We start from the raw sequence: 26,678 nt of genomic DNA, 5'->3' as shown, positions 1-26,678 counted from the left end.
TTTTTTTTTAATTAACCCTCAGTGTGAAGGTTTGACTTTACATCCTCACTTTGTATATGCTAATTCCATTGCTGCCTAACAATATTAGAAGTAGTGAATGTAGAAAATGAGATAAAAGAACTGGAAGTGGGATCTTTAGAAAGGGGTAAGAATAAATTACATAGGAAAAATGAAAATTGTGGGAACAACAGATGAAGAATAATATTTTGGAGGAGGAATGAGGTTTAAGGGAAGGCAGGAATTGAATGAGTTCTGTAACGTTTGATTGGCAATTGACTGTACAGAACATTATATGTGATGTGTAATGTTTGCAACTGAAAATATGTCAACATGGTTTGTTTTATTTATATAAATGTCTATGTCATAAGTGATAATTCAATAAAGATGACTTTTGTTTAATAAAAGGCTACATCATTTCTGATGATGTGCTAAAATATCCTTGTACAATGTTGATCGCAGTACAAGTATGTGAGCAAATTATGCTGAAATTTCTTAAAATAAGAATTGGCCACTCTATCTTCAGCTTGTCTCAGGCACCAAAGTGATGCTGTCTGTTAATGAAACATAGTGCTCACTTCATGTGACTTATCCACAATTCTTTTGTCTCTCACAGTTAAGCACTTAAGTATTTCTTACTCTAGCTGACCTTTTTAAACCAGGTCTATATTACATCATTGAAAACTCTCTTGAACGAATGACATTTCATCAAAAATGCCATTCATCAAATTCTGCTCTTGTGGGGGCTGCGCCCTCTACACCCCCCACTAATTATATAGTCCAACTCTGAGATTGCACTACAGTGAGGAAAGGGCAAACTTTCCACTCTTCACTGTACCGTGATCTCACTATGAACAGTTCTATGAACGGCATCTTCGATGTAAGTGCACCGAAAATGCCATTCGCTGAACTGAATTTTCGATGGTGTAATAGGGACCCTTTTAAACCAACAAGAAAATCCATGGAAAAACAAATATTACTTTTGTACCTGGTGCAGTGGTATGGCACTATGTCACAATGTCTGCAGTACTGTGACCAGAGGTTCTTCAATGTCTTTGGGAAACTACAGAATGGGAGCCGGGCAGTTTTGTGATGACTTATTGTATTATTCTGCATAACTAACCCAGTCAGAGTGTCCTCAAATGAAGATAGTGTGATCAGATATCTACCCTTCCCCTGAATCCAGGGGAGCAAGTAGTGGCCTTCTGCATGGGTTATGTGAGTGGACAGCTTGATTTCCCCCCAAATTAAGGTCTTCTCTATATTGATTAATCCAGGATCATCTCAAACATTTGCTTCATTTGGGCAAACTTTTGACTAAATAGTTTTTAGCAAAAGCTGGAATACCTTGGACTACTCATTATTTTTGAAGAGATGATTTTTGAAGCAGATCGAAGCTTGAGAACTCTGGGATATGGTTAACAGCACATCTTACTGGACACTATAGCTGGTGTCAAGTGATCAAGCATTAGTTACTGATACTTTTGAGTATAGCACACAAGCAGTTGTCTACTGTGTGAGTGTGTGGACATTATATGGTATGTTGTCCTTCCTGTGGCAAAAGCCAAATGCAATGAATGGAGCAAAGTGAAGGTACAAAAGGGATACTGCCAACAAAATATCCAATTTGCAAAGCGGTGACAAAATATTTTACAAATAACTTCTCAGAAGCTGCTTAAGGCCAGAAGAGGCAAATCTTTCTACCACTAGAATTCCTTGTCTGCAGTACTGAGAAGTATGAATAACCTGAAGCCATCTCCAAAGGAGAACTCGCACTGCAGTGACCTACTTACACTTCTTCAGCCCTCTTTCAGATAAATTCTTGTACACTGTGGACTTCAACAACAGTTTGAGTGTGCATGTTTCCTCAGGTGCAAATATGTTTAATATGGCACTGAACTTCATGTAGTACATTGGCAGCTTTAAAGTTTCACTGCCTCATTTTCATCACTTTGTGCACACCCATGCATATCTATTATTCTTATATATGATAAAATGCAGAACAGTGTTTTTTTATTGGATTATATAGTAAACAGATGTAATGGATATACATACTGACAGCCAGACAAATGTTACAAATGCAAATATATTTCTTATCACCAATATATCTAAATGTGTAAAGGCTACTATTCTTTCAAAGTTTCTTATGATAGTACTTCACCTGTGTAATTTACAAATTACAAATTAAAGATAATATAAAAAAATACTATTGAATGGATTCTTGCTATGTGACTTTCTGTCAGATGCCCCTTATGTGTTTCTTTTTCCATATGCAATAACCAACATACTGCAAAATGACACCATTACAATATTTAAGAACTTGTTTTATTACAAACACCATATATCCATTACTTCATAGAAAAGTCTGAATGTATTCTATTTACAGTTACTACCCATTTACATATATTACATACACATAATTAGATATGCTGATCTCTTAGTGAGAATACAGATTATTATAAATGGCAGAAAGGACTCTGTACATGGAATTTATTCCCCACTCCTTTAACATCACTGATTCTTTCAATGAAAAAATAAATACAGTTTATTTATTTACATATCTTATAAAGATTTCTTTGCCATAAAAATATTTTTGCATCCAAAGATGAACAACTGAACAAGTTAAAAAATATACTTACAAACAATGTTAATGGTACATGACATTCTCATCTGTTGACCTTCAGTATCTAGGAACTGCTAACAGTTTGAATTTAGAGCTAAAAAACTAAACTTATTGTCATTAGTTTTTCTTTTAGCTAAGACAATTTTACTTCTGATGCTATACATCTGGTATATATTAAAGTAACAGCCAAATTATACCATTTCTTAAGATACTGCACAAGCACATTGAAATGTATAAGTTCAAAAGGGATCTAGTTACAGTTTAATTGTTCCACAATGCTGAAGGCACACAATGTTGAAACTAAATGTATGAAATTAGGGACTGAAAGACTTATTTCCACATTCTTGCAAATGTTTCAGTGCTCATCCAGTAGTGAAAATAAGTTTTTCAACATCCATCAGACTATAATAAAACATACCTACAAGATAAAGCATAATATAATATCTGTGTTGACCATTTGATCATGTTATTACTTTGTTAATTTAAGCTATGCATGTACATAGTATAAGCAGTCACCAAAAGAATGACAAAGGTAGAAATAGAACATTTAACATTTGTTTCATATCAAAGGGGGTGCAAACAATCATATCAAAGAGTAATATACACTGAACAGCATATTTGTGTACTAAAGTAAAACATTCCTACACTCTGTACATATTTTGTATTCTGATAGAGTTAAGTTTTGTTATATATACCAATACCAATGTATAAAATATACTACAAAGGTAAGTCAGTTGAACTGGGAAATCAGATTTTATTTTGTAGGGCAGTTTTCATCAAAAGCACCACATTTGTTTAATAAACTTTTTTTTTAATTTAATCTGTCACTTTTTTAAATAAACCGATTCTTAGTATTACAGCGATGACCTTTTGTCTACAATACACTTCTGTTTTAAACTATTGGAGTATATTTAGTTTGGTTATGAGCTGCATATAATTTGGAGCTCTTTCTAATGAGTGGCAATACTTAAATAGTAACAAGTGTTAAGAGATTTACTGTACCAACTTTCTGTAAGTACACATGCTTGAAAAAAGAAGGCAGTTCTTTTAAATATAAACATTGACTGTTGACACATGACCAACACTACAGCATGTTTTATGTAACTGTGCTTAAACATATGTAACAAGAAGGTATTGTTCAAAAAGCACAAATGGACATATATATATATATATATATATATATATATACATGCAATTATGTCTAAAGAATAGCTACAGTTAGGAAGTCAAATTATTTAAGAAATGCACTAAACTGGACTGTTGTATTATTTATGAACTATAGCAGCAGTTTATTAACTATTCAGAATTATGGAAAAGTCTATTGAACAATCCATTATATGTATGATGTAATCAGATAATAATACATTCGTAAAATAAAGTGTTTCATTGATGAGGTATGTGAACAGTTGTGTAATATAATGTTTGGTACTTGAATCATTCACTTACTCATTCCTTTAGTCCTATGAATGGCTGCACACAATGAATAGCAACAAAACCATTACCTTTTACAGTCTAGTGTGGGGTTCTCTTCAAACCCTTCTTACTCTTTTGCCAGATACCATCACAAACAGAGATTTTTAACATACACAGATCATATTTAGATGTATGCATTGTTTAGGCAATAGAATGAGCAGTATTTGGAATTTTGCTTTGTACTTTGCTTTGGTTAAGACATAATGACATTAACCACAGTTTTATTCCAGGTAACAGGAGATTATTATTTAAAAGTGCAAATGAATAACTTACACAAAAGTTACAGTAAATAAAATATGTATGGCATTGCAGTGGCCATAAGCAGCTTTTAAATTACGGCAGTGAATAAAACCAGTTAGATAATAATGACAATGAAGATTTTAAATGTCATGTATTTGCAAATGTATTATAGGTTTTGATAAGTCACACTACTACATTTGGTATGTATTCAGTTCTGAGTGAGACAAGAACATAGCCTGTTTGATTTTCTAGCGTAGCAGCTTATAAATTGCGCTGTTGTTTCCTTATTCAGAGTAACTGGATCAACACAGTGTTGGCAATTGTCCTACATCATATATGAATCAGTAATCATCTATCTCATATTATCATGGCCAGTAATAGAAAATGGTGTCTTTATCATGCTTGTTAGAATATGGTCATACACAGAAAATTAGAATATTGTGAAAATTCAGATTTACTAACTTTTTTTTTCTGTCTAATACAGATAATATGAGAATTCGAATGATCTCTAAAATAATAACAAGCTCATATTGGGATAGCATTCAGCATCATTTAAACAGCTACTTCCTAATAAGAAAATGTCTATTCATGGTGACCTGTCACAGTCTGAACAAAATACTGTTCATATTTGTTGTCTCTTATCTGTTTTCAGATGTATCTACAGCAGCTGAAAAGTCCTTACAGTCATGTGTATTTATAAGAACTGTAAAGCATTTTTATTTACTTAGAAAACTAATAACAGAGACTGACTAATATTCATGAAAAATGGCCGGAATCGGCCTCTTGGTGCTCTGATGGGATAGATAAATTGTCCGCATTCTCAGACAACACGCTGGCTTTAATAAATGCCACAAGTGCTTGTCTGGAGTCACAAGACAGCTTTTCTGCATCATCAGAGTTTATAGAAACAAAGCTTCTCTGTTTAGATCTTTTCCATAACATGGCCTGTTTTCTAAGAATTATAAAGTCTTCTTTAAAATGTGGATTAAAGAACACATACAACAAAGGATTTAAACAAGCTGGCAATGGGGCAATCACCAGAATTATTGACTTTATCACTTCTGGGTTGATAAAAGAAACGTTAAACAATGAGGAGAATGTTAAAAAGGCAACTGGGCAGTAAAGAACGCAGTTAGTGAGAAGCAACCAAGCTATGTGCTTTGTCATTGAACAGTCCCAGATGTTTTCCATTTCTTCCTTATCTAAGTTACAGTAAAGTCTGATATAGGAAATGGTCATTACTAGGAAACAGAAGGAATTCAGTAGAACCAAAGCTACCATAAAACACATTGTGGAAGAATTTCCAAAAGGCAGTGGGAAGCACAGTGGAGAAATACCATAGTCTCTGACTTGGAACAAAGGGACACATGCAATAATCAGTGCTAGAATAACAGAAAACATTGCTGCTATTTTAATACCATTATTTAAGGACCTTGTTTCAATTTTTGTAGCATATCTCAAGGAGAATCCACGTTCCAGTGATGCAGTAGTCAGCAAAAAAATACAAGTCTGTGATGCAAAAACTGATAGCAAGCCAATAACCTGGCATCCAGCTCCATTCTCCCATCTTGCTCCATATTTAGCAAAACTGCCATAGGTCAAAGCATCAACAACTGCTAAGATGCCACTGCATGACCCCAAGCAAATGTTTGTAATTGCTATTAGTCCAATTAATATTTTTGAGGAAGATATACAGATTGGTGATCTAAAGATCGTTGTGATCACTAGACTATTGCAGGTAAGTGAGAGTAATGCTATCACCCAGACTCCAACTCGTATCAACCAGCTTCGGAAGAGATAATCACATGGCTTGAAAGGACCTACAATACAAATATTTAATGGCAGGTAAATAATATGCAACAAAATTACTTTTCAGTTCATTTTTTTTTAAATGATAATGGTTCTCATATTATGGTTATACTTTGCAATAAGCTAATCAAAACATCATTCATATTCAAGACATTTTAAAAGTCAACCTTTAACTGTGGGTGTTGCAATATAAAATATTTCCAGAGTTTCCTTTAAGTAATAATTTTGTAGAGTGCTCACCTCATGTAAGAACTGTTTGAAGTTTTCTAAAATATGATTTAGTATACTTCAAATCCTAAGCTAAAACTTTTTCTTTACTTCAGGTCTTTGCATGTTAACATATTTTAAACATCCTAATGGATAAATCCCCAAAGATGCACCACAGCATCTTTCATTTGCCTTCTGATAACTCCTGACTTCAGCCAGGTGATGTGTCTGTGGTCAGGGGTGTCCAAATTTGACCTTGCCACTCTTCCACAATCTGTTCTCAGACTACTCAGCTGACAAACCCCATAAGATCTAGTATCTAAGCTGCTAATCAAATCCAGGTCACCAGTGTAAAACCACAAACTCACTGCCTGTGCCATTATGCTGGCTAGATCAAACATTTTCAGTTGACAACACACCACTCTTTATAACTAATCATGACTCTTCAGACCCAGTCCTATGTTTTTGAATCCTTTAATATTATAATTTGGGCATATATAATTATCCTGTTATAGATATCTTCAAGCTGATTACTAATGATTTCAAGTAAGGAGAAAATGGACTGTTTTCAATAAATCCAAATTCTTATTCAGGAATGATTTTATCATTTAATTTAATGTACTGAAGCCTTATTTACAGTTTACTTTGTTAGAAACAATATTTGGATATTTTGGCAAGGTCATTTCCTAGTCAAGATGGAGGCCCACATTTTTACATCTTGGACAACATCAATCCCCTGCCCAATTCTCCTAGATATAACAAACAATTTAGATGAGCCATTGGTGATGCGGTAGCGTTGTCGCCTCACAGCAAGACGTTGTCCCGTTCAATTCTCAGCTAGAGTGTCTTCTGTGTGGAGTAATGCATGAATGGGCGTACCTTCATTGAAGGTTGTGCATCAGGGCTAGTAACTCGGCATGTAAAAATCCACTACCAAACATTAGCGGACCGGAGTTCCGCTGTGGCGACCCCTAACAGGGATAAGCCGAAAGACACAACAACAACAACAACTTGGGAAGGATTTACCTGTAAACTGGACAAACTTATTTTTTTGTTAGAGTTCAGACCAGAATAGCTGTATAACAGACACTAGTACAGAGAGAAAGGAGATGAAGAGGAAACTCTCAGTGTCCTCTGAAATATATCTTATTTATTTTTAGACCAATTTATAGAAATCTTAAACAGATCAATGGCTAATTCAGAAGTGCTGAATGTCTGAAATATAGCAAGTGTGATACACTTGTACAAAGGCAGCAGCAGCAGGAAAAATGTAGGGAATTACCAGCCTATTACCTTAACAAAAATGTTAGGGAAAAGCACGGAGAGTTTTCTGAGAGGAAGGTTGACAGCATTTTTAAAGGATAACAATTTTCAGGACAGAAACCAACATGAGTTCATGGCCAGAAGGAACTGTCAGTTTAACTTGGTCCAGTTTTGTCATGAGGCTATAACTCTCGCCTCTCCAGAACTTTGCAGAATGTTGCTGATTTTTGTCTCTTACTTTTATACTGTTCCACATATTTTTTTTATTTTTATTTTCTGGTCAGCCACTGATAATTATGGCCAGTCAGTAATAGCAGATATTGGCGCTTCATAATTCATATTGTTTCAGAAAATGCTCATAGATGCAAAACATGTCTTTCTATTAAACACTTAAGTGAATTAGTAATAATTAAAGTATTTTGGGCCTTTATCCTCCCTCCCCAATTAGATTAGCTTTGTCTAGAAGTCTTCAGAAAAGAAGTTGACAGGTATGGGTTGGGCTCCAGGTGAATGTTACAGGGGAGTACCAGTAGGTGTGGTGTACGTGGACTACAGCAAGGCCTTTGCATCAGTTCTACACAGATGACTGATATGAAAATTGCAATGGAAGGGAGTAGATCCACAACTGGGAAGACAGACAATCATGGTTGAATGGTAGGGCAGATAATGTGGTGGTGAGTGGGATAATATCAGAAATTAGGAAAATGACTAGTGGAGTACCGCATTAATCCATCCTGGGTCTAATACTTTTCACTGTGTTTGCTTTGGCCACATTTAAAGGAACACAGAAAAAGAGCAACCTCTGATAATGACATAAAGGCAGGTGTAGCAGTAAAGGATGGAGAGTGGAGTCTAGGGAAGGATTTGGAATGACTGATCAAGGAGGCAGAAAGACAGTAGTTGGGGTTTAGTGTAAAGAAATGCAAAGCACTGCCCTTAGGCTCCAAGTGCATTGGTATGAAGTTATCTGTAGGGAGTAGAACTGACAGCAACTGAAGAAGAAAAAGATCTGCAGGCACTGATCACACCTGGACACTGGAAATACAGTGAAAGGGCTCTAACAGCAGTAAGCAGAATGCTGGGGTGTATCCTCAAGGGGATATATTCCAGTAGTATACACAATTGTTTCACTCTAAAAGACCTTAGTCAGACCACACATTGAGAACTGCATGCAGTTCTGGAAGGAATTCAATGGAAACCTCCCAGAAATGTCTAGGAGATGAAGGGAAATGGATATAAGCAGAGGCCACAAGAGCTACAGCTTTCCTCGTCCAAATGTTAGGGAGAACATGATACTGATGCACAGAATGATGTCAGGGAAGATTGACATGGTCACCCTGAACAGGAAGGATAGAAGGGGAAAGAAGTAGATTATAGGTGATTAACTGCTCACTGGAGTATGTTTTTTTTTTAACAGAGAGGGTTACAGTTTCATAGAATAGACTGCCATAATGGGCTATGGAAAGGAATCTCCACAGGTATTCAGCAGATCTTTGAACAAACAGGGATGGAATGAAGGCAGAATGTTCAAGTCACTTAAAAGGGTATATTGAATAGGCTTATTGTCTTCTTTTGTCACTAAGCAAATCTACTGTAATATAATTCTTCAAGTATGCTAAATTGCTGTGAGAATTCCTGCAAGATTTCAGGCAAAGTGTGATAAGACCATGATCAGAGCATACAAAAGTAGTAGAGTCAGCTTAACTGGCTTGATCTTTCAAACTCAATTCAGATATGCTCAAGCATGCTAGCTCAGACTGATATTTGTTCAGGACATCATTGCTCACTTATTTGTTAAGCAATATTTATGTAACTTACTAGTGAGTTACAAGTGGTCTGAGTTTAATTTACTTCACAGAAAGAGGCAGACAGATGTTTAACAGCCTGTCATTGATTGCTTTCTCTCCACGATGCATCAACCTTTGAGTGAGAATAATAAAGTTTTGGGGATGTATAGAGAATGTATGATGTAATCAGATAATAATACATTTGTACAATAAAGTATTTAATTGTTGAGGTATGCTGACAGTTGTATAATATAGTGTCTGGTGCTTGAGTCTTTCACTTACTCATTCCTGTAGTCCTATGAGCTTACTCCCTCTGCAAAACACACGTGTTTTGCATCATGCTCACTTATAATTTGTATGGCCTGTAAACATGCATTTTGAGAATGTATGTGTTTGGATTGTAATTTATAAACTGTTGTGACCAGACAAGTGTGATGTAAGTTTCTAGGACGTGAGCATACAATTTGCGTACTGAATAGCTTCAGTTTTGTCAGAGTGGTATCAAGCTTGACTGGCAAAAACTGAGAAAAGTATGGGGCCAAAAAAAAGACTCTGCTATGGTATGTTTTTAACCCTGGGAATTGAAATGGCATTTTTTACTTAATTGTCTTGGCTCTACCTTTAGCTTTGTCAGTAAACCAGTATCTAAGGGGTAATGTCATGTTATAGTACCTTTCATTAAGGATGCTACGATTAATAGTATCAAAGGACTGAGGCAGTTCTTAGAAGATAGAAGCTATAGAGGAGCCCTAATATAAGCTTCAGAGGATCTTATCAAGATCTCAACTAAGTACAGCCAAATTATCCACTTATGCTGTGCTGATGAAGAAGTCAATAAAAAGGCAGAAACATGCATGCCCACAGCTAATGGGGTTTGGCTTTATTGGCCTGAATGTGACCATAAAATAAAAACATCATGGTCATTCAGAAGCCATGTAGCTGAAACACTTGATATCCTTAAGGAATCATTTGCATATATCCCATGGCCACCATTACAGGACGTTTAAAGTATCACACAGTGAAAACCCTAATTTGGCTGGGTTTTTCTAGCAGTTTTTACTGACTGGTTTGTTTGTATGACCTTTTTACTTTTTGGTTTGGAACTTAAATTGTTTTAGCACTATAACCAGGACAGAAGCCATGCTGTGATTCAGACACCAGACAGCCACTGGGGGGAAGGGGGTAAAGATGGACAGATAAGTGCAGACTGCTTTCTCCAGTAGCTTAGCAAGGGCAGGTCAACATAACAAGAGATTTGACATTATATGCATTATAACATGGAGTAGAACAAATTCCACTTCTTTCAAGGAAATAGGAACAGAGCACTCTGTAAGCTATTTAGTTATATGGAGGATAACAGAGATCATATGAAGGAATTCCAAAGGAAATGTAGGTAATAAAGGTCTTATGGCATAAGAATAATATAGCGCATAGAGCACCAAAATTATACTTCAAAAGGGGAAAAGAGACAATCTTATAAGCACCTTTCTGATATTGGAAAGTTACTTCAACCCTTTGTTAAGCACACCTAAGCAGGGTTAAGATCAGATTTCTTTTAGGGGATTGTTCTAGAGGACAGTGCTGGCTGGAAAAAAGCAATGGCAGAATGTAAGACAGTGTTAAAGCTGTTAGATATTTTGCTCTGCCATACTTACAAACAAAAAGTGTGTCAGAACAAAGTGTTTTAACAGCTTTTTGAGATGTTCATTCTTCAACGGGATGATCTGCCTGCTGTCTTTTTGACAGAGCTAATGTGGTCTTGCTGGCTTTCAAAGGCTATAAAAACTGGTAAAACACTTTGTGCTCCTACACATTTTCTCTTTTTTTCCTCTAACTGCATGGTTAAAACTCCATGTGCTACAAAAAAGTTATGATTGGGCCTCACTGATCATAATCTTTATTATGTGCTCTTAACATGGATGCCAAGATTCACCTGTCAAGTTCGCTTTCAATGAGAATTTCTTGGCCTGGCAATCTATTTTGTATTTATTTAAGTTTGTTTACTGCGGTAGGGTGCTGATTTCATTGGACCAGTTTCAGTCCCATTTCAATGATATGCCAATAATAACCAGTGTATTATGTGTTCAACACATGGATGCCAAGAAATTCACATCAAGAGTTAAGCTCGAGGGGTGAATCTTGGAATCCATGTTGAGAACACATAATAAAGGGTTATGATTGGAGACGCAATCATAATTCTTTATAGTGTGTGGAATTTTATCACCTCCATGTACTACTAGTTAACAGGGAAAAAATCACTAAGTGTTTTGCCAGCTTTCAAAGACATAAAACACTTAGTGAATCCTGTCATAAAGGCATCGTAAGAGATTCTGTTATGTTAACAAAAAAAAAAAAAAAAAATATATATATATATATATATATATATATATATATATATATATATATATATATACTTGTTTTCCCGCCTTTCTAAGCTAGTTTAGTCCAGTTTTCAGGTTAGTGCTGAATTCAGGGCTGTGTTACAAGTTTCTTTGTTTGCTCATACCTTACTTGGATAGAAGGAAGTTTCTCTGTTCACTATAAGAGATGGAGCTTTGAGCAGCCTATCTGTCCCTGGAGGAGTGGTTTCAGCCCAGAAATTAGTAGTTTATTGGCCATTTTGGGCTAATTTATATCTCTTTCATTTCCCTGCTACAAAACCCACATTTGCAAGGTTTTTGTGCTAGTATACAGCTCAGCTGGCTGCTGCCTAGTGCCCTGCAGAGTTCTACAGCAGCAAAGAGACAAAAGAGAGACTTTGGAGTGATTAAGTATCATTTTCCTGCATTTTCTTGCTGCCTTTAGCTAATTCCACCTAAAATGCCGATTTTCTAGAGTTTCTGTGATTTTAAAAAGCTTGTTTCAGCTACATATTGTACTTATTTTACTACCTGCACTTTAAGAAAGTAATTTTTGTGTTTAAATTACCTGTTTAACTGTAGTAGGCTACACACTCAAGTGTGATAGCCATTTCTGTGCATGTAAAGTGTTTTTTTTATTGTATCTGCTTTATTTTCTGAAAAAAACAAACCCCCCCCCAAAAAAAAATACTTGTTTTCCCACCTTTCTAAGCTAGTTTAGTCCAGTTTTCAGGTTAGTGCTGAATTCAGGGCTGTGTTACAAGTTTCTGTGTTTGCCCATACCTTACTTGGATAGAAGGAAGTTTCTCTGTTCACTGTGAGAGAGGGAGCTTTGAGCAGCCTATCTTTCCCTGGAGGAGTGGTTTCAGCCCAGAAATTAGTAGTTTATTGGCCATTTTGGGCTAATTTCTATCTCTTCCATTTCCCTGCTATAAAACCCGCATTTGCAAGGTTTTGAGTGCCGGGCAGCAGCAGTTAGCTAGGGTATAACTATTCCCGGCTCCACAAAGTCTACTCTTCAATTTTTCCCTTGGAACTAGACAAACTTTCAACTTAAGCACTCAAATCATTCACTTCTCATCCCGGCACTTGCTCAAAACTCATAGCAAGCACTAATAAACCTTAGCACTAGACCCCCTATACTATAGAGAAGGACAAAGCTCGCTATTCGACTTTACCAGCCAATCAGTAAAACAGTTCTCTGTACTTATCCAGCCATGTCCAAAGGGTAGTTTCTGGTGTACTCTCCAGTCCAACTGGTGAATCTGGGCATTTTGAGGCTATGTTACAATTGCCTCATGTACAGAGACAGCCCTCTCCTCCTTCCACCAAACACTAATACATGCGAGAGATGCAATTATACAGCCAAACTGGAGGCTAAGCTCTCTCAACCTAAGACTGGGCCAAGCAGTCAAGAGGAGAAGGTAATTACTTGCATCATACCACCAGTCTCACATAGACCTATGAAACCAGCACTGGCAAAAAACACACATAAATACACAAAAACATACTCAGAGGCTCTAAATAAAAATCTGCAAAAGCAACAGAGACCTCCAAAGCAGACATCCAAGCAAACTCCACCCCCCAACACAAACCATGAAACACATACTTCACAAAACCAGTGTGCCACACAATCACAGCCCTTAAGGCAAAATAGCATACCTAACACACTAGTAATAGGTGACTCTATAGTCAGGCACACTGACGTCCCACTCACTAGGCGGAACAAGGAGAAGGTTACTGTTAGTTGCCTGTTGGGTGCCAGGATCCACCACATAACACAAGCACTCAGGTCACTCCAGAATAAGTACAAATATGGCTCTTTCATTGTCCATGTTGGTGTGAATGACCTGAGCCTTACCTCCCTGGACTACATGAAAAGAGACATGGAGGAGCTCTCTGATCATGTAGCCCAGGTCGGTATGACCCTGACCCTGAGTACCATCCTGCCCTCACCAAGAATGATACCATGGTATAGAGAAAAAATTATCAATTTCAACAACTGGCTAAGCTTCTGGTGTCATTCAAAGGGGATCCAGTGTCTGTCAGCCTGGGATGACATGCTCGACAAGCCACGCTGCTTCGCTAGAGATGGCTTGCACCTGTCACCCTTAGGCTTTTGAATACTGGCCAAGGCTCTTGCCATCTCCATAGTGCCTTTTTTAGGCAAGGCTCAAAAGACAAACCCACCACCATAAATAGCACAAGTAACAAAAAACTGAGGGTAATGCTGCTCAATGCCAGAAGTCTAAACCTCAAAATGCATGCACTCGAGGCACTCCTCAGTATGGAGAAAATTGATATATGTGCAGTAACAGAAACCTGGTTTAAGGCTCCAGAGAGCACTCCAGAACTACCAGGCTACAACTCATACCATAGATTTCGGCCACAAAACCAGGGCCGAAATACAAAAGGCAGGGGAGTATCCATATTTATCAAGGATACCCACACCTCCAGGTTAGTGGCACAGCACGATGCTTTAGAGATCATCTACGTGCAACTAACAATGGGCAAAACTGCTATTCAAATTATAGCTTGCTACATATCACCCAACATGTCCCAGGACCCCCACTCCGCATTCCTGGAAACACTTGGAAACATAAAGGTCCTACCAAACACCCTGATATTGGGTGATTTCAATTACCCAAACATTAACTGGGATAACTACTCAAGTACGAACTCCCTAGCCCAACATTTCCTAGAATTTATAAACTTAAATGCCCTGGATCAACTGGTCAACACCCCCACCAGAGGTGACAGCATATTGGACCTGGTCATCACCAACATGGGCGACTGGTGTTCCACACCGGAGGTCAACCCCTCGCTGGTTAGATCTGACCATAAACTAATCACTCTGGATATCCACATTCCACCACCACCCCCAGTCAAGGAAACCACAGTGAAAAACTTTTCAAAAGCAAACTTCACATTAATTAAGACCGAGGTGGGAAGTTTCAAAACCCCCATGCTAAATGATAATGCTGTCCAAGCTGCAAAATCCTTTACTAATGCACTGTATGGGCACCTACAAGAATGCATGGATCGTGCTATCCCAAACAAAACCAAGACTCACTCCTCCAAGAAAAGGAAACAAGTCTGGTGGACCCCTGCCATAATCAAGCTATACAATAGAAGGAGGAAACTAGTACAGAAAAGAGTAAAATCCCATGAAGGGAAGACATCCCTGATCAGTATCCCTCATAAAATCATCCAAGGCTAGCTTCGAAAGAAAAGTTGCCATGGACTCCAAATATAACCACAAGCCATTCTTTAGCTATATCAAGAATCTAAGTAGCAATTCTCAGATCTGCTCGGAGTTAGTGCAGAATGGCACAAAATACACTGAATCGACCGATATAGCCAACATCCTGGCAGACAGGTTCAGTGCAAACCTCACCCCCCCTCACCCCCAAAAGGGCCCATAACTATACCAGAAGAATGTAGTGCCCCTGAAATCACAGACACTCAGGTTAAAACAGCCGTCTCCAAAGCCAAAAACACAGCATCAATGGGACTGGATGGTGTCCCAGGCTGCGTCCTACACAAGCTCAAAGATGAACTAACCCCTCACCTAAACACACTGTTTAAACTCAGCCTCTCAAAAGGCTACATGCCCACAGAGTGGCGCACAGCAACGGTTATTCCGCTCCACAAAGGTGGAGCCACAATGGACCCCGGGAACTATCGCCCCATAAGCCTGACTAGCTTGGTCTGCAAAAAGCTATGGAGCACATTATCATGGATCTCATTAAAAGAGACTTTGGAAACCTCCAAAGACTGGACCCTACCCAGTTCAGCTTTGTTAAGGGCAGATCATGCCTCCTAAACCTGGTGGACTTCTTTGAGACTGTTACCAAGGCTATAGACGAGGGAAAGGTGGTCCGCACAGCCTACCTAGACCTCGCAAAGGCCTTCGACACCATTCCTCACTCAGGTATTATAGACAAGCTCACCAGCTTGAACATAAACCCCTACGTCACAAGATGGGTTGCCAACTGGCTCATGGACAGAACCCACATGGTAAGAGTTGCGGGAGCTAGGTCTGACTCTAAACCGGTTACAAGTGGCATTCCCCAGGGCTCAGTCCTAGGACCCCTCCTGTTCGGCATATACTTCTCAGAGGTACAGGCAAGCACAGAAGGACTATGGCTGACCAAGTTAGCAGATGACTGCAAACTAGGGGCTATAATTGACTCTCTGGCTGACACAGACATCCTCCAAAAGGGTCACACTGAGACAGATACCTGGTGTCAAAACCATGGCCTCAAGCTAAATGCCAAAAAGTGCATAGTCATCCCCTTTGGTAAAAACAATGTACCCACAAACTACCACATAGGTGGTAGCCCCCTAAATACGGAAGACGTAATAAGGGATCTGGGGACCCAAGTTGATAGTAAACTCTCCTTTGATAATCACATTGCGAAAGTGGTTAGAAAACCTTCTATATGGCCCACCTAATCACAAAAGGGTTTGCATCCAGATCGAAAGAGGTCATTGGGCCCCTCTACGCATCACTCATCAGAACCATCATAGAGTACAATGCCCCATTTGGGATGTACCTTACAAGACACCTGCAACAACTGTAAAGACCACAGAAGTTCCTCACCAAGAGGATCACTGGCCTCAAGCAGATGCCCTATGTAGCTTAACTGAAGAAACTCCAGCTGTACTCGGGTGCATACCACCTACTCAGAGGTGATCTCTGCCTGACATACAAGGCCATGTCCAACCCAGAATTGATGGACATGCTCCACCTAAAGAAAACCATATCCCCTCGAGCCACACGCTCCAGGGATCTAAACCTCACCACAACAATAAATAGGACATGCAGGAGGGATAGATTCCTGTCCCAGAGACTTCCCATGCTTTGGAACATGATCCCAATCTACATTAGGCAGACCTCGTCGCTAACACTCTTCAAGAGAAACCTTGACGAGTGGATGGGAAACAGAAAGTTTACCCCAGGGATCACTTCAGTGGCTCTGCTGGACAGAGGCACAGAGAACTAATCTAAGGGGGCAGCAAAAGACAACACATTCCGGCTAGGCTTATAAATGCCTTCGGGCAGACAGCCTAGTACCTACCTATGAACAGATGTCAGGAACACATTACTGGCATAAACAGCAGGCAGAAACTAATCTGTTTTTTATTCTGATGCTGTTACTTGCTGGTCAGTACTGGAAGGTTTAGCTGGTTAGTGTGATACCAGATCTTAACAAATGAAGCAGGAGGTGCTTAGCAATTGTTAATACTGGGTCTCACACTATAGAAGTGCTTAATTGATTTGTCTTTTTCTAGATCTCAGAGCATAATCACCACTCTCCAAGCACTACAAGTTGGTTATGGTTAGAGACCCAATCATAATCCTCTGTAATAGTTACTTACTCATTTTATTATTATGCATGCAACACACTAAACTAGGTATTTCCTGATATGGTCTCTTTTTCAATGTGTTACTTATGTAATACTTGAAATAATTTCCTGAAATCAAAGATATTAAATGCATGGATTCATACTATACTAAGGAAAACATATTCCTGGCAAGCACATTAAAACTCTGACAGGCTCATTTCTTTATTTTTACATCATTTTGGGTGTCTTTATCTTCACCTAGAAACAGAATGGGAGACTTTTGAAACACATTCATACTTTATACTGCGATAGGTAGAACTGACTAATAACTTGTGAACAGTGCTGAATATTATAATGTAACAGAACCCATAATAAACATTTTAGGATGTGAAAAAGTCAAGTCTTCAAAAAATTATGGAAGGGATGAAATAATTTTTAACCACATTATACCAGGACATCTGATACTGCAAGATGAGACATTTTAAGTCCAGTAAAAACAAACTGTCAGGGTGAGAGATGGCTGTTCTAACTGGAGCCAATACAAACTGTATCCTGAAAAATAGAAGCAAGGCAAAAAGCAATCCATTTTTTATTACCAAAAATGTTTTTGTGAAATATGTGAGACAAACAATAAAAAATATGGAAGAAATGAAAATAATAAGAGAGAATGAACTGAAATTATTGGAAAAAATAGAATAAAATAATTTAGCATTTGTACAGCCAGGAAAAATACAAACAACAAACAAAACAAAGGTAAACCATTATAGAAACTGGGAACTGTCTTTATTATAAAGGGAGGAAGGAACATTTAATTCCAATAGTCTAAGCCACAAATTTCAATATGACAGAGAGAAATCCACCAGCAGAAAGTAGATACAATATTTTCTGTTTCAGCTAGCATGACAAGAACATGGAACTCATCCAAACTTCCTGTTGCAACTGTTTAGATCAGCCCTTGATGCTGTGATTGTCAGAACTGCCACTTTCAATGTACAATGTGAGATCTACACTTAGATGAAACCTCCCACCCACAATAAGTTTAATGCCCTCTAAGACAGTGGACATTAACCCATAAAAACTCTGCATGCCAGCCAAGTCATCTCTGCAGAAAGAAGACAGAACAATTTCCAAGTATAACTGTCTTAACAGGAACACTGGATTCAGACAAGTGGAAATCAGATAATTTTTAATTTTGTATTGGTTCTGCTTATGTGTATTTGAATAATTATTTTAATGATTTATGAAAAAAAACTTGACTATTGTGAAAATGGATACATTCTATTTTGATGCAAAAAGAACAACATATATGGCAAAGTTTTATTTTTAGCTTACAAATAAACTTAACATACTAGACCAGAAAGATCTGAGATGCATTTCCTGCTCTCTCAGTTTTATTAATATTCTTGGTGTCAGTCTTTTTAGAACAGGGGCATGATCACTGCTGTCATACGTCAGCCTTCTCACCATTTTGCGTTTGCTTCTTTGCCATCAGTAATCATGCTTAGTTGAATTGACATAAACAATAACTATTACTACGTTTCCTGAAGGACAGATTCATTCTAGAAAATTACATGGGGTAAAGTCATCACTGTGTTGGGTGACTTTAACTATTCAGCCTCATGCAGATTGCAAAATAAGTTATGACCTTGGAGACAGGGTTCTGCTTAGAAGTCAGACCCCATAATAAGGAGAAGTGACACATAAAAATTATTTTGGTCTGAGAGAGAGCGAGTGAAAGGGAATATAGGCCTGCAACTATCTGAATTGATTCTTTTAGTCTTCCTTAATTACTTTCCCCCAGAGTTCTTAAAAGAGTGTCAGATAAAATATTAATCTACCACACTTTTTTCTTTGTTGAATAAGATATCCATTCATAGTTTTTATATTTTAACTAGATCCACAAAAAACACACAGGCCAGCACTCAAAGGCAAAAGGTGTGCACAAGCAAAATATAATTTATTAAAACATACTAAGGCAAGACAGACTGGTTTCGGCCCAGTTATTAATCTTTCCTCAGTGTAAAGTTAAATCACAAAAACAAGCCTTTTAGGCTTAATGATCATCACATGATAAAGAAAGAATCCCCATGGTTGGTTGGTTATAAATGTTAATTAAGTCCTGGGGGAATAATCCTCCCAGCTTGATAACCCACTTCTTTTCATTTTTATTAAGTATGTCATGCCAACCAATTTTGTTAGCCCGGTCCCCACTTATCCTGTCAATAATGGTGAACCTAAAATATGCAGTAGAATGGGTCAAGGATTGTTTATATAATGCATTACTGGGTTTCTTTAATCTAACATCACTAACATGCTCAGATATTCTTATCCTAACATGTTGAGAGGTCTGTCCTATATAAAAAACAGAACATGTACAGGTGGCTAGGTAAATAACCCGATCAGTTTCACAGCTGGCCAAAAACCTGATATCAAAAACCTGCCCAGTGTTTTTACTAGTAAACTGTTTGGACTTAGCCACCCTAACACAGTGTACACAATGACCACATGGAAAGCATCCCTGCAACAAATCAAAAGTTAAAGTAGTCTGTAATGGTTCTCCCAAAGTTATCCCATGCTTATAATGGTTAAAATAGGATCCCATGGTTTTACCCCTATGGTGTGAGAATTGGCATTTATCTTTTAAGAATGCAGATAATCTATCATCCGCTAACAATATATTCCAATGTTTGTTCACAATGTCTAACAAAACATTGGTATTACGTCCGTAGGTGGTAACCAATCTAAGTTCAGATGTTCCTGATTCTTGTTTATCTTTATATGTCAAAAGATTATTCCTATTACTAGAAGATGCAAAATTGCTAGCTGAAAGTATTGTACCTGTCTTATACCCACGAGATTTGAACCTATTAATAAGTTCTAACTTGTAGCTTTCATATTCCTGAGGGTGGGAGCAAACATGTCTAATTCTCAAAAACTGTGATTTCGAAATGTTGCGTGTAACATGGGGTGGGTGAAAGCTGGAAGTGTGTAGGCAGTGTGTAATAATGAGTTGTATTGTGGATACTTGTGGAAAACCTGGGTGTCCAGTGCATGATCTAAATTTCTTGTGATGAAAACATCTAAGAAAGTGATTTGATGAATATCATAACTAACAGTAAACTGGATCCCCCACTTATTACCATTGATGTATTCCATAAATTCACCCAAGTATTCCTTATCAGCTTACCAAATCATCTAGCAATCATCGTGGTAGCATCTCCACATATCAATTTCCCCAAGGTAAAGATTATGAGATACATCATATATCAACTGCTCTTCCACATAGGTCATAAATAGGTCGCCATATATGGGGGCAAAAGACGCCCCCATAGCCATACCCTGAACCTGCCAAAAACATTTCCCCTGATAATAAAAAGTGTTCTTGGTAAGAACATGTTCGGCAAGGCCAATAAGAAAAGTATTAAAGCCTGGTGGATAAAGCTTAGCTTGATAAAGCCAATGTTCAAGGACCAACAGACCCGCCCAATGGGGAATATTGGTATATAGAGACACTACATCAAGGGTGAATAACAACCACCCCGGTTCAAGTTGAATATCTGATACTAACTTCAAAAATTCAGTTGTTTCCTGAATATGTGTTCTGACATATTTGAGAAGTGGCCGAAGATGTATAGTTAGAAACTGTGACAAAGGTTTAGAAACCGATCCACACCCAGAAACAATTGGGGCTAATCGCAAGACACTTGACAGTTTGTTTGTTAAACTGGACAGGTTCAACTTGTGCAATCGCTTTGGGGATTTATCAGCTTTTTGGTATCTGTTGGACTTATATACACATGTATTAAGGGAACCATGGTGTGAGTACTTTTTAGTATCAATCTGCTTTAGCATTTATAACAATCATTCTCACTCACCTAAGCTACAAAAACCTTTCCGGCCTTCTGAATGGGCTCGTTGAACAGGGAGTGACAGTTAGTAATTCTAACATTTGCATTCCTTCTTTGGGGGACCTACTGGCGTGTTGGCATCTGTACTTGTTCGGTTAATTTTTTCAAACGCATTAGTGAAGCTATGTACGAGCAGGTTATAAGACACTTTGGAGTTGGTGGTTTAATGCTACAGTGAATAACTTGCAGATTTATCGTTTATTTTTTTGTGTAAAATAGCTTCTAATATTTTGGAATTTCCATATATTGGTACATTTACGTGGAGGGAATGCTATTGCATTTCAATTGGTTCTACTTCTATTAACATTTACCTTGGTCCTTTCTAAATGTTTGTGCATTTAAGTAGTAATGGTTCATTCTGTCCGTTGAACATTGTAGAGGTTGGAACTGTTCAGTTACGGTTGGAACTGTTCAGTTATGGTATTGAGGAATGAACTGGTCATAAGCTTCTCTCTGGTTACTGCATTTACTAATGGAGTTTCATAACTGTATTTGGGACTTATATTTGGACAGATTATTGTTTTTTACTACCCATGCATAATATTGTAGTATGTTTTGTGTGGCGTTTAAATATAACTACTGCCACTTCATTTGCAAACCATTGATCGTGCTACAGTTGGCTCTTACTTGAGACTATTTTGAACTTATTTTTTCTCATCAAATTCATCATCATTCAGCAACATGTTTTTTTTTAACTGTTGGGCCTGGGCACTGTGTTATAATTCATCTGGTATTGCCTTTGGGCTACTGTTTTTGGATGAGACCATTATTGTATGTAGGAATATAAGATTTAATTGCACAAATGACCATACCTATGATATTATATTGTATGGCTATGTCTATGGGTAACATGTTCTGTGACATAGTTGTTTAGAATGATGGCCATTTTTTCTGAATATGCATGAATATCCTGACAACTATATGTTTATCATGCTAAATATTGTTTTCATCTCCTTCTAACCCTAGTTGTATGCTTTAAAGCAATGTATATTTGTTTGGATTAGCAGTTTTACTTTAGGTAGGCTGGGTTAAGAGTCTAATTCTAGCTCAGTTTGATATCTGCCTTTTATATATTTGACATTTGGATTTTGATTATTTGTAGACATACCCAATTTTTTCCATCTTGTCATGGAACAAGTTTTTGACCAATGATACTGTTTTTGACTTTAATGAGGGAAATCTATGAGGGTCAGTTTGCTTGTGGGATGGCACATGATTTTGATTATATATCAGCTTTTCTTGTTTATGTTGTTTGGTTTTCGTGCTAACTTTATCCCTTTTTCCAGCTTTGTGAGGCTATGGAGATTATTGTGTTCTTGGGTATATATGTTTTTTTTGGGGATGTAGCAATGTGTACAACAGAAAGTCCTAATTATTGATGGATGCCTTTTTATGATAGGCCTTATTGTATGCCAGGGCTATATTGGTTCACCGCAGGTTGGATTATTGACAGAATTATTAATGCAGGTGATCCTAGCCGGACACACAAGGGACTTCTTTTCGAATTTGGAACCATTATTTTATAGTGCGTTATTCTAGGCATATAACATCTACGCATTGGCTATTCTTGCCCCCCAATATTGTGTATGTTGTTTAGACATTGATCTATGGTTGGTCAAGTTTGGTGATAACCCTAATTTGGGTATAGCTGGCAGTGAACCAAACTTAGTCTTGAGAATATAAACCCCATTGTGGGTTATATGATATGTGCCTGCCCTCTTTCTTATTGATTCTTTCATAGTCTGAATTGGATGTTTACTGAATTTTATTGGGGTAATTTTTGCTCCAATTGAATAATAATAATAAGGGGTTAATAATATTGAATTTGTTGGTTTAACTTGTTCCGTGCATATTGGACATTATCAAGAAAAATATATACTGACATATCAATACGTTATTTTACTATGGATCTTATATTTTTGATAAAGGGGCTGTCTGCTGATAGGGATGATTTGGGGATTTTTGGTCTTGGACCTAGTGGGAACCAGAGTGATATGGGGGATAGGGTTGAGCCTACCATACTTGTTCAAAATTGTTTGAACAATTAACGAAGAGCATGAGAATTTTGTGGACTAATGTGTGGCACCTAAGATTATTTAAACCATACCAGACAAAAGGAATTTCCCCCAGGGGCCTCAGAGTCCGTATCCAACCCCTTGTATCTCATCTGGATGAGGAATTGTTAGAACAGTGGGCCCAAATTCAACAAAAAGCAGCTATGGGTTTTGTGGATACCCTTGTTGCTCATTATGATCATCTGATTGATACAAATATTACCGAGGTAGCCTCTTTGTGTGAAGATACCCGACAATTTAAAGGATAGGCCTGCTATACTAATTGTTTAAACTTGCTTAGTAAAGGAGTTATTTACTTTGGAGGAGCAAATGAGGGATAGGAAGATGAAAAAATTTCAACGTGATAAGGGTGATTATGAATGGGGTAAACCTTTTGGCCTTAACAAGAATGTTAAATTTGCCAATCTGGATAGAAATTTTTCGAAAAGAAGGAGACCTAGGTCTATTCTGAAAAGGATTTCTAGTTCTGTGAGTGGGACCTCTACTGAGGATTCATCCTCCATGACGGATTCTGAAACATCATATACTGTAGGGCCCCCAGCCCCAAAACGTAGGACTTCTGATACCCCTGTAGGGGCAGAGTACGGAGGGGATGGAGAAAGCATCATGGGCATAAAAAATGTAGAGACCTTACTGAAAGTAAAGACAAACAAGTAAACAACTGTACTATTGTCTTGAATATTTCTTCACAGTCATTGACACAAGCTGAAATACAGCTTTTAAATAAAGGACTTAACTTTGTACCAGTATTTTATGTTTCGGAAGATTCATTAGCACAAGACATTATAGATTTTTGTCATTTACTTATCTCAGACTATATTTTGATTCTGGTTCTAATACTGTTGTCTCTGATTGTTTCAGATTTCGCAAGTCCACATTCATGTCTCCCATGCATCATTCAGTATATTTATTTCAATATAAAGTTCTCAAAGATCTACATTTTCAATCACAGGAGTTTCAGATCAAATCACATAATCTTTCTAAGAATGAACAGCAAATTATTTATGATTTACAACGTAATCGTGATTTGGTTATTCTACCCTCTGATAAAGGGGGTGCAATAGTAGTAGTAATGGACTGGTGCAAATATGATGCCATGGCTAAGAGACAATTGAACAATGGCAGGTACTATATGTACATGCCCTTGGACCCTGGTCTGAGATTTAAACAGGAAATTGATCAGTATCTTTTGTTGGCTAATGATGAAGGGATTATTTCCTAATCTACTATGTATCATCTTACTGTCCCTGACCCTAGGCATCAAGTTTTATATTTGTTACTGAAAATCCATAAGAATCTACAGGATCCCCCCCGGGAAGACCAATTGTTTCTGGGTGTGGATCGGTTTCTGAACCTTTGTCACAGTTTCTAACCATACATCTTTGGCCACTTCTCAAATATGTCAGGACACAACTGAACTTTTGAAGTTAATATTGGATATCCAACTTGAACCGGGGTGGTTGTTATGCACCCTTGATGTAGCATCTCTGTATACCAATATTCCCCATTGGGCAGGTCTGTTGGCCCTTGAACATTGGCTTTATCAAGCTGAGCTTTATCCACCAGGCTTTAATACTTTATTTATTGGCCTTGACCGAACATGTTCTTACCAAGAACACTTTTTATTATCGGGGAAATGGTTTTGGCAGGTTCAGGGTACGGCTATGGGGGCATCTTTTGCCCCCATATATGGTGACCTATTCATGGCCTATGTGGAAGAGCAGTTGATATATGATGTATCTCATAATCTTTACCTTGGGGAAATTGATATGTGGAGACGCCACCTTGATGATTGCTGGATGATTTGAAAAGCTGATGAGGAATACTTGGGTGAATTTATGGAATACACCAATGGTAATAAGTGGGGGATCCAGTTTACTGTTAGTTGTGATATTCATCAAATCACCTTCTTGGATGTTTTCATCACAAGAAATTTAGATCATACACTGGACACCCAGGTTTTCCGCAAGTATCCACAATACAACTCGTTATTACACGCTGCCAGCTTTCACCCACCCCATGTTACACGCAACATTCCAAAATCACAGTTTTTGAGAATTAGACATATTTGCTCCCACCCTCAGAAATATGAAAGCTATAAGTTGGAACTTATTAATAGGTTCAAATCTCGTGGGTATAAGACAGGTACAATACTTTCAGCTAGCAATTTTGCATCTTCTGTTAATAGGAATAATCTTTTGACATATAAAGATAAACAAGAATCAGGAACATCTGAACTTAGACTGGTTACCACCTACGGACGTAATACCAATGTTTTGTTAGACATTGTGAACAAACATTGGAATATATTGTTAGCGAATGATAGATTATCTGCATTTTTAAAAGATAAATGCCAATTCTCATACCATAGGGGTAAAACCATGGGATCCTATTTTAACCATTATAAACATGGGATACCTTTGGGTGAACCATTACAGACTACTTTAACTGGTGATTTGTTGCAGGGATGCTTTCCATGTGGTCATTGTGTACAGTGTGTTAGGGTGGCTAAGTCCAAACAGTTTACTAGTAAAAGCACTGGGTAAGTGTTTGATATCAGGTTTTTGGCCAACTGTGAAACTGATTGGGTTATTTACCTAGCTACCTGTACATGTTCTGCTTTTTATATAGGACAGACCTCTCACCCTGTTAGGATAAGAATATCTGAGCATGTTAGTGATGTTAGATTAAAGAAACCCGTTATGCATTATATAAACACTCCTTGACCCATTCTACTGCATCTTTTAGGTTCACCATTATTGACAGGATAAGTGGGGACCAGGCTAACAAAATTGGTTAGCATGACGTGCTTAATAAAAATGAAAAGAAGTGGATTATCAAGCTGGGAGGATTATTCCCCCCGGGCTTAATTAACATTTATAACCAACCAACCATGGGGATTCTTTCTTTATCATGTGATAATCATTAAGCATAAAAGACTTGTTTTTGTGATTTAACTTTATACTGAGGAAGGCTTAATAACTGGGCTGAAACCGGTCTGTCTTGCCTTACTATGCTTTAATAAATTATATTTTGCTTGTGCACATCTTTTGCTTTTGTGTGATGGCCTGTGTGTTTTTTGTGGACTTGGTAATTTGGGGCCGTGCACCTGCCGTACTTTTTCACTGATATTTTAACTAGAAGCATCTAAGGGAGGGCTTTACTTGTGTAGTAGTTTCAGAGCATCATTTATGGTGGGAAGAGAGACCAGACTTTTTCAGACTATGCTACTATCAAATCCGAATACAGTTTTTCAGAGGTTGCTAATATCCCTCTGACAATCAATCTAGAGGGACCCTTAGGAGCACCATAATGCCAGATGGAAAAATTGCAGTTGCTAAGGGAAGCAGGCATAGCACCACATGCAGTTACAGTACAGGATTTTCAAATATGTGTGCAGTTTACAGAACCTGCTGCTTCCAGTTTCTTACTGCATATATTACATATAGGTAAGCATGATATAATTAAAAAAATGGCAGAAAAATAGTGACCGCCTGGGTATACTGTCTGCTTAAGATAAGTCTGTCCAAGTAAATGATCAGTATACCTAGCCACTGGGAATGTGTACCGCTCATCCTTTGACA

General features: G+C 37.7%; 1 protein-coding gene across 3 annotated transcripts in view; it reads right to left on the bottom strand.

Annotated features, from left to right (window-relative positions):
- Positions 1-2,303: 2,303 nt before the first annotated feature.
- The window catches only part of LGR5 (leucine rich repeat containing G protein-coupled receptor 5), a 1,626,452-nt gene continuing 1,602,077 nt past the window's right edge, over positions 2,304-26,678 (bottom strand). For all 3 annotated transcript variants that reach the window (XM_044087987.1, XM_044087988.1, XM_044087989.1), the window contains one exon: positions 2,304-6,153. In XM_044087987.1, the coding sequence (XP_043943922.1) occupies positions 5,090-6,153 (1,064 nt within the window). In that variant the 3' untranslated portion in view covers positions 2,304-5,089. The remainder of the gene's footprint in view (positions 6,154-26,678) is intronic.

The sequence above is a fragment of the Protopterus annectens genome, chromosome 11.part0 (genome assembly GCF_019279795.1).
Source record: "Protopterus annectens isolate FY-2018-M chromosome 11.part0, PAN1.0, whole genome shotgun sequence".
NCBI lineage: Eukaryota > Metazoa > Chordata > Ceratodontiformes > Protopteridae > Protopterus > Protopterus annectens.
Note: the sequence above shows the minus strand (reverse complement) of the source record. Positions and strands in the feature narration are given on the sequence as shown.